This window comes from Camarhynchus parvulus, chromosome 12 (assembly GCF_901933205.1).
Source record: "Camarhynchus parvulus chromosome 12, STF_HiC, whole genome shotgun sequence".
NCBI classification, from domain to species: domain Eukaryota; kingdom Metazoa; phylum Chordata; class Aves; order Passeriformes; family Thraupidae; genus Camarhynchus; species Camarhynchus parvulus.
The window spans coordinates 1,468,511-1,488,208 of record NC_044582.1 but is presented as its reverse complement, the minus strand read 5'-3'; the positions used below and the strand labels follow the sequence as shown (position 1 = coordinate 1,488,208).

Sequence of the window (19,698 nt, the reverse complement as noted above, 5' to 3'; positions counted from 1 at the left end):
GCTGGGCTCTTGTGCTTCCCAAGGTGCATCCATTGAGGAGATCCTTTTAATAAATCCTTGCTTTAACTCCATCCAGCCTCTGCTCTAGGGCAGCCTTCTCAAGGCACCACTCCCTGCATGAATTCAGCTGGAATTTACCACTCACCTCTCCCCTGTGCACAGGTGCCATCAAGCTGGAGCCTCCTTCCCCCCCCTATTTCTCAGAGAAGGTCCAGCTGTACAACAAGGCTCACGAGGAGGCGTCCAACTCGCTGATGGCCATCGAGTGCCGCGTGTGCGGCGACAAAGCCTCCGGCTTCCACTACGGCGTGCACGCCTGCGAGGGCTGCAAGGTGAGCCCCAAAAAGCACTTGGACTAGCATCTGATACTGTGTTCATCTCAATAATCGCTTGGGAAAATCACACCTTGGCGCTTTATTTAAAAAAATAAAAAAAGTTTTAGGTTTTGCGTCAGTTTTCCTGCGTATAATTTATGGGTTAATAAGCAGGAGTTTCTTTAAACCTTGCTTTTTTTAAAACCTTGCTTTTTCAAAACTTTGGTTTTTTAAAACCTTGCTTTTTTAAAACCTTGCTTGTTTTTTAAAAGTTTGTTTTTTCTTTGTTGATTGTATTTATCTATTCAAATTTTTGGTGCATTCTTTCCCCTTCTTTTAATCGAGCAAGCATGTTTCATTCCCTTCCTTGGGTGCCATGTACAGAAAATCTGAATTCTTAGAATGCACCAAACTCATGCCCAACTCCAAAACCTTGAACAGTTAAAATTCAGGCTCTCTTATTCTGATTAATCCGAGTTTTTTTACCCATTTTACACATTTTAGGTGACTACAGAGAAGTCTGATGGTATTGAGGAATGTGCTTACTGCTTTAAAACCACAAAGATTTTTTTATGTCAGTGATGTTTAGTGTTTATAATATGTAAAGGAAAAATTAATGATGTAAAATTTGCAGTCCTCAAGAATGAGGGAAGAAAAGTCAGAGAATTAAATTCTTAATATTTCATTGAATTCAAAGAAAAACATTAGATTTTAATGTGAAATTCTCATCTTCTCTATTTTCAGTATCTTGAGGAAAATAGCTAAAAGGAAAGAACCAATCCAGAGCTTAAATAAGATTCTTAGCAATGAATTAGGAACACACATAAAGCAATAAGCACAAAGAACATTACTTAAATTACAGTTAATTATATAAATAAAAGTTGGCATCATCTTTGTACTGTTATTATTCCCTGTGAGGAAAAAATAATTTTTACAAGGAAAAAAAGGGAGATAACTCTGGATAAACTTTATTAATTAATTATGACTGATCCAAAAAATACCTTTAAACTGCAGAAAGAGAAATAACCCAGAACCATTTTCATTTATCAGAAATTGAACTGCTGTTGGCAGAATTTCTTGTTTGTCATTGTTTTCAACTAATTTTCTACACTGATAGTGAACTTTATATTTTGAAAATGTCCCATTTGGTTTGTAATAATTTTCCCACAAGCAGTGGGACAAACAGAGCTTTGCTTCCTTTGGAGTTGTGCCCTTAAATGCCATCCCTAATGTCCTTTAAACCCCACTGATTCCCTAAAGGTTCTCCAGCTTTTTGGGAATTTTATGCCTCTGTTGATTTGAGTTAGAAACACCAGATCAGAGGATGAACAGGAGCAGAGAGGATGGTGACAGGAGCTGTGCTTCCTTTCGAAATCCATCTCTCAGGTGTCCTGGGTGGGTGGAGCAGGGCCAGGATGCACTGGCAGCTCGCTGGTTCCGTCCTTTCCCCTGGTTCCATCCTTTCCCCTGGTCCTATCCTTTTCCCTGTTTTCTGGTTCCATCCTTTTCCCTGCTTCCCTGGTTCCATCTCTTTCCCTGTTTTCCTGATCGCATCCTTTCCCTGTTTCCTGTCCTTGCAGGGTTTTTCCCTGTTTCCTGATCCCATCCTTTTCCCTGTTTGCCAGGTCCCATCCTTTCCCTGTTTCCTGGTCCCATCCTTTCCCTTTTTCCCATCCCTGCAGGGTTTTTTCCGGAGGACCATCCGGTTGAAGCTGATTTACGACAGGTGTGACCTGAACTGCCGCATCCACAAGAAGAGCAGGAACAAATGTCAGTACTGCAGGTTCCAGAAGTGCCTGGCCGTTGGGATGTCACACAATGGTGAGTGATGGCAACTCTGAACCAGCAGTGCTTCATCTGGAAAAGAGCCTGGGACATCACACAGCTGCTGAAAGTGCTGCTGGCATGCCCACACCTTCCGTTTAGACATACGTGTCAGAGAGATTGCCCTGATTTGGGGGTCTCTCCATGACTTAAAATTGCTTCCACATCAAAATCAGATAGGTGGAGATTTGCTTTTCTTGCTTTAATACATAGTGTAGCATGAGATGGTTTTACTCTCCATCACTCCTCCTCATTGGGAGTTCCTCCTGAATATATCCCTTGTGTAACTGCTATTTTTCACTTCACTCTCTCATCTTCTGACCAGACCCTCTTTCCTGCTGGAGCTCAAGATGCCTTTCCTGGAAGCCAAAGACTTGATTAGGAAATATGGATTAGAGAGTCTGAAGCCTTGTGAATAACAGCCTCTTTCTGATTTAAAATTGCTTCCACATCAAAATCAGATAGGTGGAGATTTGCTTTTCTTGCTTTAATACATAGTGTAGCATGAGTTGGTTTTACTCTCCATCATTCCTGCTCATTGATAGCTCCTGCTGAATATATCCCTTGTGGAACTGCTATTTTTCACTTTGCTGTCTCATTTTCTGACAGACCCTTTTTCCTGCTGGAGCTCAAGATGCTTTTCCTGGAAGCCAAAAACTTGATTAGGAAATATGGATTAGAGAATCTGAAGCCTTGTGAATAACAGCAACTCGAATTTGCTGCACAGGTCACTTACCAAGGGCTGTTGGCATCACTGAGTTAGCACTTCTCATACTAAAACACAACAAATTGAAATGAAAATATTCATTTTCATGAACTGTCGGGTTTTAAAAATCCCCATCCTCCTTCTCCTCCTTCCTAGGGCACCCCCCTCTGTGGTTGCCTCCTTTACCATAAGTAATGGCAGGAAGAATATCACAATCCTGCTCTAGGAGAAAATCCCTCTGAACTTTAAAATTACCAGAGCAATTCATGTGGAAATACTTATGAATGTTTGGGCAGAAGGACATAATGAAGATTCTTTGTTGCCTTGCTTTGGCAAAGCTGAGTAAAAACAGGAATTAAATGTCATAACATAGAGACTTATGTAATTCTAAGGGTAAAGAATTGCAAACATGACTGGGAAAATAATTTCTCTGTGGTTTTTTTAGAAGTTTCATTATTTTCAATATAAAAAATGAGTGTGCTGTCCCCAGGAGGAAAGCTGGATTGTGGTTTGCAAAGTTTAATACATGCACTGAATGTAAATTGGTCTGGGAAATGTTTTGCTAGTAGAAAATATGGTTTTCAAATTCCTGCGATGCAACAGTAACACTTAAAAATAAATCTAATTTTGAAATGCTACTGTGGGTATTTTTATAGTAATTTTTATAGTAATTTAGGAGGGTTTTTTATTATTATTATTTTCAAGGTGCAGGCCAAATTCTCCCTTGGCCTGGCAGCACAGCTCCCAGTGGTGTCCATGGGATCCATGGGCAGCTCCTTCAGGAAGGGATGGCCCAGACCATTCCCTCTGCCCTACAACATCTAGAACAGCTTTAAAATTCACATTTCATCTGCATTTTTCCCTCTTTAGCCGCTGCCCAGGCAGAAGCTGTGGCAACAAATTCTAGGATTCAGAGGAGTCAGGAAAAGGGCAAAGCCATTTGCCCCAGGGCTCCAAGGAACATTTTCCTTTGCTCCAACCAGGAATTCTGCCAACAAGGACTCAGTGTTTTTATTCAAACATTGCCTTCTACACTTGTCTTTTTTATTTTGCCTGCTCAGGGTACATTGTCTTGCACAAAACACCCTCGTTCCTTCATAATTTATAAACTAATTTATCAGAAAAAGCTGAATTTCACTTTTGAGGACCCAGAAGCTTAAAGAAATTCAACACTGGATGTGTTCCTACCCAGGTCCCTACCCTCAGCCAACAGAACTTTAATATCCTAAATATTCTTTACATTTTATGTAGACTGGAAGTGGAACCAGGGGGTTTCACCAATGACACTGGAACACATTTTAATGTTGCATCTCCAGATTCCACTTCAGCCACTTGGGTAGGGAAATTACCAGAATTTTAAATGCTTTGAGGCAGAATGTGGGTTATTTGTGCCTGAGGGTTCCAGTCTTGTGTGGATGTATTATTGCAAAAGGATCAGGACAAAAGGGGGACTGCAAGGAGACACTCAGCAGCTACAGCCACATTTTTTCACGTAGAAATGCTCCATACCACTTGGCTAAAGGTTAAAAAAGACAGTGGTGTTCTCATGCTTGGAATATTGTTTTCCTTTCCTTTCTCTAGCCACGGTGCAGCTCTGGGCTTAACCCTGGGTGGTGCAGACTGGGTTCTCAAGTGCTACTGAGCAGCAGCTTGGTCCTTTTTGTGTTGAAATGTCATTTATCTTGTTCTATTCTGTTAAAAGTGCTGCTGGTATTAACTCAGCTACTGGAATGGGAAAAAAAGAACACATGGCAATGTCTTTGTCATCAATTCTGGGAGCAGGGGATTGCTCAATCTGGGCACATCTCCACCAAAATCAGACAGGTATCCAGCCTGGCTTTGCCTTGTGTTTTCTAATGTAACAAACTGCTATTTGGGGTCTCCTTTATGCCCATAAATAATCCAGACAATCAGAAGAGCAGTGCCCTACAGAAGAGTCTATAAACAATCATCTTTTTTACATTTAACTTCTCCAAGTGGTAAAATCTAGGGTGAGGATAAATATTGTAGTTCTTCCACAGAAATGCAGCACGAGGGACTGACTGTGTTCACTGTTGGCTTTGTGCTCCTGACATGTGGGGAATGCTGGAATCCAGGGAAAAGGAGGAACTGCCCAAGGAAAGAGAGAAATCCACGCTCCAGCTGCAGGCTCCTGCCCAGACCTGCAGAGTCTGGGATTGCTGGGAGAGAAGCTGGGAGAGAACCCCTCAGCCAGCCAGGTTTCCAGAGCTCTCCCAGGCTTTTCCCAGCCCTACTGATCCCTCCCCAGGCTCTCCTTTCCCAGCCTGACCTTTGGCAGTGGCACCATCATCAGCTCCTCCTCCTCCTCCCATCCGAAATCCTCCTTTCCCAATTCCTCCCATCAACCTCTCGCTGCCTGAGCTGTCCCTGGTTTTGCCTCAGCCCTCTGAAAATGACAGTGACAAGGATTTTTACAAAAGGAAACTGCTAGGCTAGTCCCACAAAATTGATTTTGTCCCGGATTTTGCCTGCAATGCAAACAAACATTGAACAGAATCTGCTGCATCTGATATCTCACCAATAAAATATATTCCAAATGTACTTAGAATAACGTATTCTATGTAAAAATAAACCCTATGTCTATGAAATTGTAAAATAGGAATTCTTGATTCACAACCCTCCTTGTTATTGACAAACTATTATATTTAAAATATACTTTATAATGAAATGTTGTATTTAAAATGCATTTGAGTCTTGATCACCTTTTCTTTTGATGGAATGGCCAGTGGGATTCCAGATTATGAATCTGCTTTTGCAAACCCCAGCTCTCAGGAGCAGGCCCACAACAGAATCATTTCCTGCTGGTGTTCAGTATAATTTAATATCAAGGACACCCAAGTAATTCTGAAATATCCAGCAGGTCTCACTCCCAGGTTGCTGAAAGAGTTCAGTCATAAAAATAAACAACTTTGTTTCTAGGAAATAAGACATCTGATCAATAAATATAATATAGGAAACATGGAGAGGGGGGATGTGTTCTGGCATAATTATTTATTCTTGGAAAAAATATGTCCTGTTTTGCCATCAACACATTGCAGCAAACTCACAGAAAAATGGCTGCTTGTTTCCAAAATAAACATTCCCAGTAAAATCATCTCTATATGATCTTAGCACTTATCCTTTATCCAAGGAACACACTAATCACTGAAAAAATATTCATAATATTTCTATTTCCCCCTAGGGCCTAAATGCAAACCTTGATTTCTTCCTTCCGTTTCTTGTTTGGATGCTCTTTTGTTCTATTTTGTTTCCATAAAACAAACTAAATTCTGTTTACTGAAATATCATGTGATAAATCAGTCTTGATTTTGATGGCTCATTTGGAACATTCTCCAGTCAGTCCCCACATGGATAAACAGTCTTGCTTAGGAAGTACATGATGGAAAAGTAGGAGGTGCAGAGGAGATTTTAGCAATTTTGAGCTCATCTGATGAGGTAGAACCATTTCCTGGTTTTTCAATACTGCAGATGCATAGAGGTCCCACAAACAACTCAGCCTTTTCCAGCTTTTTATTCCCTGCACAACCTCCTTCCCCATTCCTTCGTTCTGATGGTAACAATTCATAGCACTTGCTACGTTAAATTCTGCTGAACTGTTTAGGAATTCCTTCCTGCAAGGCATGTGAGGGTTTTGTTTCTAAACAAATGAAGAACCTCAGATCCATGTGGTGATTTGCCCAGAACAACACAAAGCTCAATGGTGGTTCCCACCCTGAGCCAACAGCACTTTAATATCTTAAATATTCTTTGCATTTTATGTAGATTGGAGGTAGAACCAGGGGGTTTGCATTTCCAAGCAAGGTATGATAATGGGCACAGAGATGATTTGTTTGTTTACATTTCTTTAAAGCTCTCCAGCTGTTTTGACTAAATGCAGAAAATTCTCTTTCCTTGCTTGCCTAACCCCGTCCAGCACAAACTTCAGCACCGAAAGGCGACAAAAACTCAAATGTGCTTCTTGAGGTGCAAGTGCAGGTGCAGAAAGGTGGCAGGAAAGCCCCTGAAGTGTGGGTTTTTGTAACTCTTGTGGTGCTCTCAGCCATCAGGTTCGGGCGGATGCCCCAGGCGGAGAAGGAGAAGCTGCTGGCCGAGATCTCCAGCGACATCGAGCAGCTGAACCCCGAGTCCGCCGACCTGCGCGCGCTGGCCAAGCACCTCTACGACTCCTACATCAAGTCCTTCCCTCTGACCAAAGCCAAGGCGAGGGCCATCCTGACAGGAAAGACGACAGACAAATCAGTCAGTTCCCTCTTCTTTCTGTTTCTTCCTTTTTTCCGAGTAAATGATTCGCTGAGCTGACAACGCAGCTCTTAAAAAAAGCCAAAACACAAAACACCGAACCTAAAACAAAAAACACCAAAAAACCCCACTTTGCTGTTGGCAGTTACACATTTCAAGCTGTCTCTGAAACACAGGAAATGTTTTTAGATAGGATAAGTAAACATTATTTGAAAAAACTCCAAGTTCACCTAATAAAATACTTGAATCCAGGACAAGAATTTGAAGGTCACCTTAACCTTTTTGTATTCCCTGATCCTCTCTTCCCGTTTTCCCTCTCCTTGCCCAGAGGTTATCTCCCACACTATCTGTTTAAGGTGGCTCTCCAGCTGTCAGGAATTGCTGTTCCCTGAGGAAAATCCCTTTTCCTAAGCGGCAAATGATTCCAGCCCCAGCACATTCTTATGTGATGCTCGTTCTTATGAAGCTCTGATTAATTCCTGCTTTTCTCTGGGTTATCTCAGGTCACATCACTGCCCTGTGTTGGTGCAGTTGGAAGTTTAGGAGAATAGACAGGAAAATCTTGAAAAAGTAAGGAATAGTGATAAGTGGGTTTGTGGGTTGCATTGGAAACTTCATTTGCCATCCATAATAATCTTCTGTATCAGTGAGAGGAGCATAAATAATATCTGATCATGTTGGTAACATTTTAATACCTAAGGAGCAAAATAGTTTTACACAACTTAAAACTCTTAGCTTGACGTATTTTCAAGAGTCATTGGCAGAAATTTTATTGTCAGGATTACAGCAGAGAGTGTATTTTATTTTCCTTAAGAATTTCAAAGACAACCCAGAACTCAGAGGTACTTCAGGCTCCAAAAAGGTATTTCTTCCTTTCCTTAAAGCCAATTAATAATAATTTTAATGTTGTCCAGAAATTGGTTGACCCCTCATATAAAAGATGTGGTGGGCACTAACAATGTGAGTAACTTTTCAGCATAAAGTTTGAACTAGCTAAGTTTATTTATTCTGCAGAAACTGATGTGCAACCTGCTCGTGCCTGAAAGTTCCACCACTGCAATTCTCACCCAGTAAATGTATAATTGCATCAATTAATTCTCCTTTTTTCTTGGGAGTTTTTAAACTTTGGCACATTAGAAACAGCAATAAGGCAGTAGACAGAACCCAGCTTTTCAGTGCTGCTGACTTTCAAGTCTTTCTTGAAGATACCACTGCAAGAGTGACCCTCAGGATTTAATGGTTACAACTTTCATGTTCTTGTCAATGGATTTGGTGCTCTGGAGCATCAAAATGTTTGCTATGGGCATAGTTTAAATTCATATTATTTTTTAGTTGCTGTATGATCTGAATTAATTTAAAATGTTTAAATAAGCAAGTGAGTGTATCAAAACTAGAATGAGTTATTCATCATCTCCTGGGGCATACAGAGCTCATTTGACATAGGATTCTACTCTCAAGTTCATCTGAATCTTTATATTAAAAAATCTTTGGCTGTTTTGAACTCTTTCTTGATTTTCATCTATCATGGATAGGCCAATGATGTAGTATCAGCTTTCTAAAGCACCTGGGCATGGACTAATAATGACTTTTTCTTGTACTTGGTGCTCCCACTAGAAAGAGCAGGAAGAAATTGCCCACTAGAACCAAAATATGCATTTTGAAAGCATCTGCTGCGGTCCTGTTACTCCACTATTCCATGTATGTATATAACCATATGTGCAGATATGTATTTAATGGCTTTGCTGCTGCCAAAAAGTCATTACCTGAACAATTCTTGCCCTCCTGGCTTTTCTCAGTGCAGTGTGTTTGTTGTTTCAGTTTCACACTGAAAATCCTCAGTGCAAGTGGGAAAATAATTTAATCCCTCCTGGAATGTCGTGGTCTGGAGCTGTAAACACAAAACCATGAGAATCAGCGTCCCTATTACAATCTGCAATCATAAATGACCTTCCATTTTAAAAATTATTTCTTTAGTCTGATTGTTGAAGTATAATCCCTTGTATTTTAATTAATTAATCAAGTATGTTAACAAACCTACGCCTATCAGTGAGATTTGTTCAGTGCAGCAATGAAGTATTCAGTCATTAATCTTCTTGAGGGAAAGATTCTTCAAATGAATTTGAGAAATCCTCACATAACCACTTCTTTAAACCCAAGAACTTCTTTTGCATATTCTAGAAAAGATTGTTTCCAGATCCTAATGCAAGTATTCTGGCACCACTTTTGCTAAGCTGCTTTCAAAATTGATTTGTTCCAGTTGAGTTTATTTCACAGTCAGCCTCATTTTTGTGTTCTGAATTGTGGTTTGTAGCATGGTATTTGTTTTTGCTTTCCCAAAGACAAGTTGAGTGGGTTTAAACGTATCTAATGTTGTTATTTTTACAGGAGTTAACAGCAAAAGGTCTCATTTATCTGTTAATCAATACCCCAAAGTTGATATTACTTGCAGTGTTTCCAAGGATAGAACATGAAAGGAACATGAATGTCAATAAAGGAATCAAAATGAGAATATTCTCTGTCTTTCTACTAAAAAAAAAGAAGGTTCCTTTCCACTCATTAGATTCTCTTTTATAGAAGCTGTTATAATTCAGGTAAAAGTTGTATCATTTTAACCTTTTGTTCAACATTCCAAACTTTCAATTCTGGAATTACAGAACATTCTATAAAGCAAAAAGCAAACAAACAAAAGAAAAGGCAAAACTGTGTATGCTTTAAAATAGTGCTCCTTTCCCCCTTTTACTTGGCCTTTCTGTAAATCATTTTAACATTGTAGGATATTTGTTTTTATAGGTTAAGGACAATTTAACTCTTTGGGGAACCCTTTAGGTTCCTCAGTACAATTTAACTATTTGGGGGACCCTTGACAGGTTCCTCAGGACAATTTAACTATCTGGGAACCATTGATAGGTTCCTTAGGACAACTTAACTATTTGGGGAGCCCTTTAGGTTTTTCAGGACAATTTAACTCTTTGGGGAGCCCTTGATGGGTTTTTCAGGATCATTTAATTCTTGTTCCTCAGGACTATTTATTTGGGCAACCCTTTAGGATTGTCAGGACAATTTAACTATTTGGGGAACCCTTGATAGGTTCCTTAGGACAATTTACCTATTTGGGGAAGTTTTAGGTTCCTCAGGTCAATTTAACTATTTGGGGGACCATTTAGGTTCTCAGGACAATTTAACTCTTTGGGAACCCTTGATGGGTTTCTCAGGACAATTTGGGGAGCCCTTGATGGGTTTCTAAGGACAATTTAACTATTTGGGGAGCCCTTGACAGGTTCCTCAGGACAATTAACTCTTTGGGGAACCCTTGATATGTTCCTCAGAGATGTCTGAGGGGTTGCTGCTGAGTTCTCTTGGGGTTCCTCAGGAGTCCGGCGCTCTCGGGGAGGACGTTTGGGAGTAACTGGAATTTCCCTTTGTTTCTAGCCCTTCGTTATTTATGACATGAACTCTTTGATGATGGGGGAAGACCAGATCAAGTGCAAGCACGTGTCCCCCCTGCAGGAGGAGAACAAGGAGGTGGCCATCCGCATCTTCCAGCGCTGCCAGTTCCGCTCCGTGGAGGCCGTGCAGGAGATCACCGAGTTCGCCAAGAACATCCCGGGCTTTGTCAACCTCGACCTCAACGACCAAGTGACTCTGCTGAAATATGGGGTCCACGAGATCATCTACACCCTGCTGGCCTCCCTGATGAATAAAGATGGGGTTCTCATATCCGATGGACAGGGGTTCATGACGCGGGAGTTCCTGAAGAGCCTGAGGAAACCTTTTTGTGACTTTATGGAGCCCAAGTTTGAGTTTGCTGTGAAGTTCAATGCACTGGAATTAGATGACAGTGACCTGGCAATATTTATAGCTGTCATTATCCTAAGTGGAGGTAAGTGCTCTCCTATTTATGTGGGATTGTCGAGAATTTATGTGGGATTTTATGGAATTGACATCTCTAACTCCTGCCCAAACAGCAAAGTGCTCAGCACTGCGGGCTGGGAGTGAGTGCATTTACACAGAGCTTTTTTTAGTCATTTTCAAATCTCTTTTTGTTGTTCACCTTTCATTCAGTTCCAGACAGAAACTGAAAATGGAAATGCCCTGATATTAGTGATGGGCCTGGAAATGTCTGCTGAGTCATCAGTCCATTTAGGCACAAAACAAAATCAGGGCTATCTTTTGGAAAACAGGAAGGGTGGAATTTCGCTGCCAGGAGCTAAAATTCTGCAGGAGATTTTTTTGTTTTTTAAACCCTCAGTTAGATTGTGTGGCTTGCTAATTGACCACAAAACAGCTTTGACTCCAGAACAATTCCAAAGCATAGGTGGCATTGGGCTTCCAGGGTTATGGTGCTTTTCATTGTTCTTGCATTTGTGCAACGTTTTGTTTGCCTTTAAAAGGAGAGGGAAATGCATTTTTCAGGAAAATTATGGTCCCCTAAAATAAAAACAACAACCCAGGCATTGTGTGCTTGTTCAGCTTTCCTCAGCTGTATCTTCATACATCGCACTTTGAGCAAAGCATGAACCTGAAATCCCAGGTATCAGACTGCCCACATTCAACTGAAAAAACTCTGAATTTCAGCTTTTCTGCAGCCAGCCAGTGTGTTCTCTGCTCCTGAGGTGATGTCACTGCTCTGGTTTGGGAATTGGTGGTGCCTACCAGGATTTATTTCACTTAGACACCTCCAGATTTATTCCAGACACATCGAAGCTCTGTTCCTTTGGCCAACACTCCCAAGGCAGTGATGTTGCACAAATAAAATCTTGCCCTGTGATTTGTGTGTATTTTGGCCCAAGGTGGAGCTGCACACATCCATGGCAGGAATGTGCTGAATGCTCTGGATTCAGCTCCTCCGCAGAGCAGCCGAGGATTTTGTTATTAAATTACATTTCAGCAATCAGACACAACCTTGTGCTATTGTTCTAAAAGCAGCCCTGCTGCTGGGAGGGCACTCTGAGGTATATCTGCATTTAAATTCACCTCCAGTTCCTCCTGGCACTGGGTTTCATTCAGGAAAAACAAGGGGTCACCATAGAATTTGTGCTGCTGATTCTGCTCCCCACAAGAATTCCTCCCAGAAATTTCCTTGTGCAAACCTTGGGCACTGTGATCCCCCAGGGCTCTGCATTCATTCATTCAGGAAGGAAAACACCTTGCTGGGGTATTTTTGGCTGGTTTTCATGGGAGAGGAGAAATGGCACAAGCCTCTCAGGGCGCTACTCAGAACATGCCAATATTTTGTGGGTTTGGTATAATGAAATGTGACAGATGAGCAAAGGCCTCTCAAAATTCACTCCTCACTGCAAAAAGGGAACTGGTGTTCAGCAGAGCCCTGTCCTCAGCAGGGTTTGGTTTCCACCAGAGGAAATAGGGATGATGTAACCAATGTCAGGTTGTAGATTGCAGGAGGACAGTGATTCACACACAATAATTAACTGTTGAACCAGATTTATCTGCAGGTCTCTTTTTTTTTTCCAGAATAATTTGTAAACAGAGACTTGTAAAGAACTGATGAATTTGAATCAAGTCACTGTAGCAAAACTCTGAAACAAATCTGTAGAGACATATAAATCCATTTAAATATAAATCAGTCCTTTCTAGGAAGGTCCTTTAATTTCAACAAAGATCTCCCTATCTTTTTGCAGAACTTTTTTTTTTCCAAAAAACATGACAGCTGCTTGAAAAAAAAAAAGAGTTTATGTTTTGAAAACAATTAACCTTTGTTGCCAATTAAAGAAAGCTTTTATCATGGAATTTACAGCCAGATATATCTATTGAACGGGGTGCATTCTGTGGGATTAAAATATCTTGTGTGATATAAAACTAGGTCCTATTTCTCAGCTGTCTCAGACATTTCTGTAAGAGCTACGCCCTTGCAAAATTGTATTTGTGTAAGAACTATTTGAATGTAGCAGGGTGATTTCACTGAGAACAGGATTTCAAAAGCAGGGCACCTCGAGGACTTGATTGCTGCAGGAGCCCTGCAATGCTTAAATCCCCTCACAAAATTCTGTGTACAAACATCTCTAACACAGAACCCCTTTGTGAAACCCAAAAAGATCCCAGCCAGGGGCTCTGCATGTCAGTGAATCTGTGATTACCTGGTGAAATTATGCTAATTCTGCTGGCTCCACGGGGGCTGGCTCTTGTGCAGCTCTAACAGAAGGGGAGAAGGGAAAAGGAAAGATAATTCCAGCTGGAACATCACACATGGAAAGCTTTTCCTTGGGAAGTGTTTGGAATTTGCCACAAATCCTATAAAACTCTTTAGCCTTTTGATAACCAAACAGCTGCTTGTGCATGTTATCTCAAAAGGCAAAAAGCCCAAATCACAGCAATAAGGAGCTGACAAATTAACTGTAATAGCAACAGAGGGGAAATACTCCCACAGTGAATTTTACTGTTCCTGAGCTGCTCAGTGCAGCCTCTCTGTGCCTCAACTACTCCAAATGTTTCTCTGAACTCATTTCTGCAGAGCTGCTCTTACTGCTGGTGCTGTAAAACAAAGTCAGTGAAAAACAAAGTCTTGTATTCTGAATGTAACAAAGTCTTGTATTCTGAATTTAATGCTGGTCAGACAGAGAGCCTGTGTGTGAGCATGGGATTTCACCTGGTTTGTACAACAAAAATGCTTTTGGCCATCAGCACCAGCAAACCCTCCTTGCAACATCCTTCCAGCTGGGGTGACTTGAAAAGACACACTTTGGGTAAATGAGATTTGGAAAGATTCTTTTAGGAGATTTTCTTTTTCTGTGCCACTGAACTCACCCTCAGTCAGTAGTGAGTGCTCTGCTATACATGGAGAAAACTGAAGCATCTTTAAAATATCACATTCACCTGAGCTGCAAATGAACTCTGCCACAAGAAGGTTTAGGGAGAACGAGTTGGAAAGATAATGCTGCAAACCTTATGGGAATAATTCACATTTGTGAGCTGGGCAAACTCACTCAAGCAGGCTGTTGTCAAACAAAGAAAAAAGCTCAAAAGGGAATTTTGCAGCGTGGATGGACTCGAATTTTTGTGTACTATCTTCTACGGTGGTTGGATAGAGGAGGAACGTTTGGATACAGGAATTTTGGGATCCAGGAATGTTTGGATACAGCAATGTTGGGATACAGGAATTTGGGGATGTAGGAACGTTTGGATGCAGGAATGTTTGGACACAGCAGCGTTGGGATACACAAATGTTTGGATACAGGAATTTTAGGATACAGGACTGCTTGGACACAGCAATTTTGGGATACAGGAATTTTGGGATATAGGAATGTTTGGATACAGGAATATTTGGATACAGGAATTTTAGGATGCAGGAATGCTTGGATACAGGAATGTTTGGATGCAGGAATATTTGGATACAGGAATGTTGGGATGCAGGAATGTTTGGATACAGGAATATTTGGATGCAGGAATGTTTGGATGCAGGAATATTTGGATGCAGGAATTTTAGGATACAGGAATGTTGGGATACAGGAATATTTGGATACAGGAATATTTGGATACAGGAATGTTGGGATGCAGGAATGTTGGGATGCAGGAATATTTGGATACAGGAATATTTGGATACAGGAATATTTGAATCCAGCAGTATTTGGGGCAGAGTATCCCTGTAAAGACCCACACCTTGCCAGTCCATGTGCAATCAAACTGGTATTTAAATCCAGAGATGTTTCTAAAGTCACATTTTCTGTTTTCTGTGTGTTTTTTACCTTAAATTTTAAGCCACAAGTCCCTGCTCCTGATACAAACACTGTATTCAATAATTTTGCTGCATTCTCAGCTCAGCAAAATTTGAGATTTTATCCCTGACTATTACCAAGAAGTAGTTCCTATTTCAGTGCCACACAAATCCTGCACTCTGGTTCAATGCCTGCAGTGATGATCTGCAGTTCTTGCTCTGATTACAAAGCATTTCTTTGTTCTGACAAACTCCTGGTGACTCCAACACATGTGACAGTCTCAGAAGACAAACCTCAAAGTGCTGAGTCACATCTGCCTCAGCAAAAGAAAAAACAAGGAGCACACGTGTTCACTCAGCCAGATCTTTGCCTGTTTGTTATGGAGATTTTAAAATGGGCATTTAAAAGCAAAATGCATTTATTCAAAGATAATAAAATGTAAAGACATGCAGGTGGCAATTTCATATGTGAGGACCAGGTAAAAAAGATTGTAATTATTGCTAGGGACATGAAAGAGGCATCCAAATGAGTAAGTGAACAAACAAATAAAGTATTTTCCCTTGAGACAGTGTAAAATATCAATTTACACAAAGTGGTACTGCTTGCTCTCAGAACTTTGGGGTTATTGGCCTTTCCCAGTCACTGTGAACATTTTTTAGAACAGTTTTCAAACCAATTGAAGCAGCTGAGTGACAATGAATGAAAGCATAAAGAAAATGTGAATAAAGAGACATAATAAATAGTAGGGAACCGTGGTGCTTTCCTAGCATTTTCCTTTTTCCTGCAGCTCCTCACTACACAAAATTCACCTTTTGGTACAAAACCAAATTGGTCTGGAGCAGATCTATATTTAAGAGCATTTTAACAGCTTGAAATATACCATAATAGCTGGATGTTTAAGCTTTTGCCTCTTATTTCCTTTTTTTTTTCCTGATTTAGATAAGTTTCTTGGAACAGAAGCAGCATTTTCCTCTGTAGGAGGTTTTTACTGAGAAAGTAAAGCAAACTGTCAACACCCAAAAAACACTGCCCATATCCTGGAGTTCTCATTCATGAAAAATCTCTCTTGCCTTCAATGGGAATTTTCCTTCCTCTTGAATTGGCTTATACAAAAATAACATCTGATGATCTCCTAGGCTTTTGTCAGAGTCATCTTTTCTGCCTCTGGTCCCACTGGGTCACTAAAAAATCATCAGATTGGGGTTTTTCCTGGGGTTTTTCAGGATTTTAGCCACTGCAGTCCCAGACACCCAAATTCAGGGGGCTTCTGATAAATTCCAGAGCCAGTGGAGTTTCCTCCTGGACTCTGAAGCCCAATATTTGAATTGGGATTGGCTCCTGAAAAACTCACACCCCAAAATCTTCCCACCCCAAAGGAGCAGGGGGCAGAGGGGGCTGGATCTCAGGGGAAACCGAGGCCACGTCTTTGTGCTCTCTGATTTTTTCTGTCCCTGCACACTGAGTCATGCCCAGCCAGCTCAGAGTTCAGCTGCAGCACACCAGGAGAATTTAAAGCTATCACAACCCCAAATCATTACCAGCTTTGAAAGGCTGAAATTTGGCAATTTTCAGAAAGAATTCCACTCGATTCTGCAGCCCATGCAATGCATTCAGGTAACTGAAAAATAAATATCTATCAAAAATTCTTTAGGTATCCTTAAAAAACTGCTCAAAATTCATAAAAAGGAACCTTTTTTATATTCACTCCAGACTTTCTGAACCAGATTTTGTGGTGTTATCAGTTGGATGGGATAAATAAATGATGTCTGCAAGATGAGCACACTGACATACCAATATCCAGGTTCACACTCAAAATTGCTTTCATTCCTGTCTTTGAAAAGACTCTGCCTAAACCTCCCCTCCTGGAGAGCTGAGTAGCCTTTCCTGGTCAGTGACCTTCGTTTTCATGGCTCCCTCACTGGTTTTCCTGCCAGCTTTGCCTTTTAGTTTACGCTGCAGTTTTTCCCCCATGAGGTAAAGCCATGTATTTATAAAGAGCTTTGTTTTCTCCCAGCCTTTCTGCCAGCACAACTCGAGCTGAGTTAGGAGAACTCTCTGCTCAGAAAGGTTACCAAGATCACAGGAAATAACAGCTTATTTTTCATGGTTTTAATGGAGATCAGCCTCTCCTCCTCGTTGAAATGGAATTATTGCCTCAGGGAAGTGATTTAAGGCTTGCAGTAGGCACTGCTCTTTATTGATCAAGCTATGAAAATAATTTCATAGCTACACAGCAAATTTTATTTAAATTATTGACTCTTTTCATGATTTATTATGATATTTGGGATGTGTTACCCAGTATTAAGTATTTTAGCAGTAACAAATTCATGGTGGTCACTGTCATATGTGAGAATTTAACAAAGTCAAGCATCTTTCATTGCTTAGACATTCAACATTTCATTAACTTTCAGTGCTGGAGAATCAAATAAACTGCAGAAGTTGAGTTTATGCCTTTTTTTTTTTTTTTTTTTTTTTTTAATTTTGATGGGTTCACATCCACCTTAGCAGGAAACCTTTTTAGTGACAGCAGCTACATGCAAATCCCTCAGTACATATTGATTTTCCAGAAGTGAATTACCTGATACAGATTGTTTATCCCCCAACTCTTTTTTTCCCACACACACTCCCAGTTTACTGTGGAAAATCCACTGCAGTAGATTAAACCTAGAGAAGTGTCAGTGTCTATAAACCTAGTCCTAGAGCATAAAACTAGTTCTAAAACCTCTCTGAGCAAATCCCAGTGAAATCTTACAAACTACCTGATGGTCAGACAGCTCTCAGGAAATGCCATCTGTAAAGGCTTCACTTGCTAAGAAATGTGTAAGAAATTAATGCACGGCCCTGATGCTGAGATGCTGATAAGCTCCTAACTCTTTTTTTCCCCACACCAGCTAGAGGAAATGTTTCCAATTCTAAAATTGTAATCTAAATCTAAATCTATATCTAAGTCCTAAAGCTCCTTTGAGCAGATCCCAGGGAAAGTACCCTTTGTAAGCAGATCCCTTACAAAGTACCTTTGTAAGCTAAGAATCACATAAGAAATTAACTCAGAAAATCGATGTTATGGTGCTGATAAACTCCCAACCCTTTTTTTCCCCAGACCACCTAGGGGAAATGTTTCCAATTCTAAAATTGGAATATAAATCTAAATCCTAAAACTCCTTTGAGCAGATCCCAGGGAAACCTTACAAAGTGCCTGATAGCCAGAGAGCTCCCAGAAAATGCCATCTGAATTTGCTAAGAATTGTGTAAGAAATTAATGCAGAAAATCGATGTTATGGTGCTGATAAACTCCCAACCCTTTTGTTCCCAAAACCACCTAGGGGAAATGTTTCCAATTCTAAAATTGGAATATAAATCTAAATCCTAAAACTCCTTTGAGCAGATCTCAGGGAAACCTTACAAAGTGCCTGATGGTCAGACAGCTCCCAGAAAATGCCATCTGAATTTGCTGAGAATTGCGTAAGAAATTAATGCAGAAAATCGATGTTATGGTGCTGATAAAGTCCATAAACTCCCAACACTTTTTTTCCCCAGACTACCTAGGGGAAATATTTCCAATTCTAAAACTGGAACCTAAATCTAAATCTAAATCCTAAAACTTCTTTGAACAGATCTCAGGGAAACCTTATAAAATACCTGATGGCCAGAGAGCTCCCAGGCAATGCCATCTGAACTTGCTGATAAACACGTAAGAAATTAATGACCAAAATGGATGTTACGGTGCTGATAAACTCCCAACCTTCTTTTCCCCAGACCGCCCGGGGTTGCTAAATGTGAAGCCCATTGAAGACATTCAGGACAACCTTTTGCAAGCCCTGGAGCTGCAGCTGAAGCTGAACCACCCCGAGTCCTCTCAGCTGTTTGCAAAGCTGCTGCAGAAAATGACGGACCTGAGGCAGATCGTCACGGAGCACGTGCAGCTCCTGCAGGTCATCAAGAAAACCGAGACGGACATGAACCTGCATCCTCTGCTCCAGGAGATCTACAAGGACCTGTATTAATGAGCAGAGCAGCTGTTAATCCCCTGACATGATGTATGTTCTTCAGATTGCACTATTTCTATGAGGGAAAAACTTGGCGTACCTGAGAGATTACTGTGAAACAGCATTTAAAAAGAGAGAGCTTAGTATAGTAGATCTATTTTATGCATATTGTTTATAAAGACACATTTACAATTTACTTTTAATATTAAAAGTATCTATATCATGAAATTGTTGGCAGTATTTTCAGAATTAATTTTTTTTAACTACGTTATTTCTTACAATCGCTTGTCCAAGTATGATCGATGCTTCACTCAAGCATGCACTTGAATTTTCAACTCAATAAAAACCTTTCTCCTTGAGCATTCCCAGGGAAATGTTTGAACCATTAACGTTCTATTTTGTGCTCCTGAGGCAGCAGGGCAGTAAAATTCAGTCCCAGATTGGTGCAACTTCCCAGGAGAGCCTGCAGTGCCAAAGGGAGAAGTGTCAGGTCTGAAAATGTTCGTGCCTTCCATAACAAGGTTGGACACGGGCAGAGCTCTGCAAAGGGGTGTAAGGAGAGATCAGGCCACTCCTTTGGGGGCAAACTGAGAAATCAGATGCCATTTCAAGAGCTCATTAAGGGAGGAATAAGCACTGCTCAGCACTCCTAGGAAACAGAGACCTTTTGATTCCTCTGCTCATGCAAGTGTGAGGCAGGTGGAGCAGCAGCTACTCCAATTCCCACCCCACAGCAGCCAGGGCTGAGCTGGAATGGGTTGGTACAAGCCTCTTGGCCCAAGACCTTCTCCAGTTATTTAATAAACTGCCATTGAGCAGCAGTCAAAATATCATGGAAAATTGCAATGCTGTGACAAACTAACTCCTAAGCAAAAGCAAGGTTTAGATTAATTCTTGTGCAAAGATAAAGCTGTGATGGAGACTCTGCACCCTGGGTT

At 40.8% G+C, this 19,698-nt stretch overlaps 1 protein-coding gene across 1 annotated transcript in view; it reads left to right on the top strand.

Moving 5' to 3' along the window:
• PPARG (peroxisome proliferator activated receptor gamma) overlaps positions 1 to 18,984 on the top strand; it is a 53,776-nt gene extending 34,792 nt beyond the window's left edge. Inside the window, exons 3-7 of the mRNA XM_030956643.1 lie at positions 163 to 332; positions 1,997 to 2,135; positions 6,905 to 7,104; positions 10,534 to 10,984; positions 18,531 to 18,984. Coding sequence (XP_030812503.1) covers positions 163 to 332; positions 1,997 to 2,135; positions 6,905 to 7,104; positions 10,534 to 10,984; positions 18,531 to 18,778 — 1,208 coding nt within the window. The 3' untranslated portion in view covers positions 18,779 to 18,984. The remainder of the gene's footprint in view (positions 1 to 162; positions 333 to 1,996; positions 2,136 to 6,904; positions 7,105 to 10,533; positions 10,985 to 18,530) is intronic.
• Positions 18,985 to 19,698: the final 714 nt, after the last annotated feature.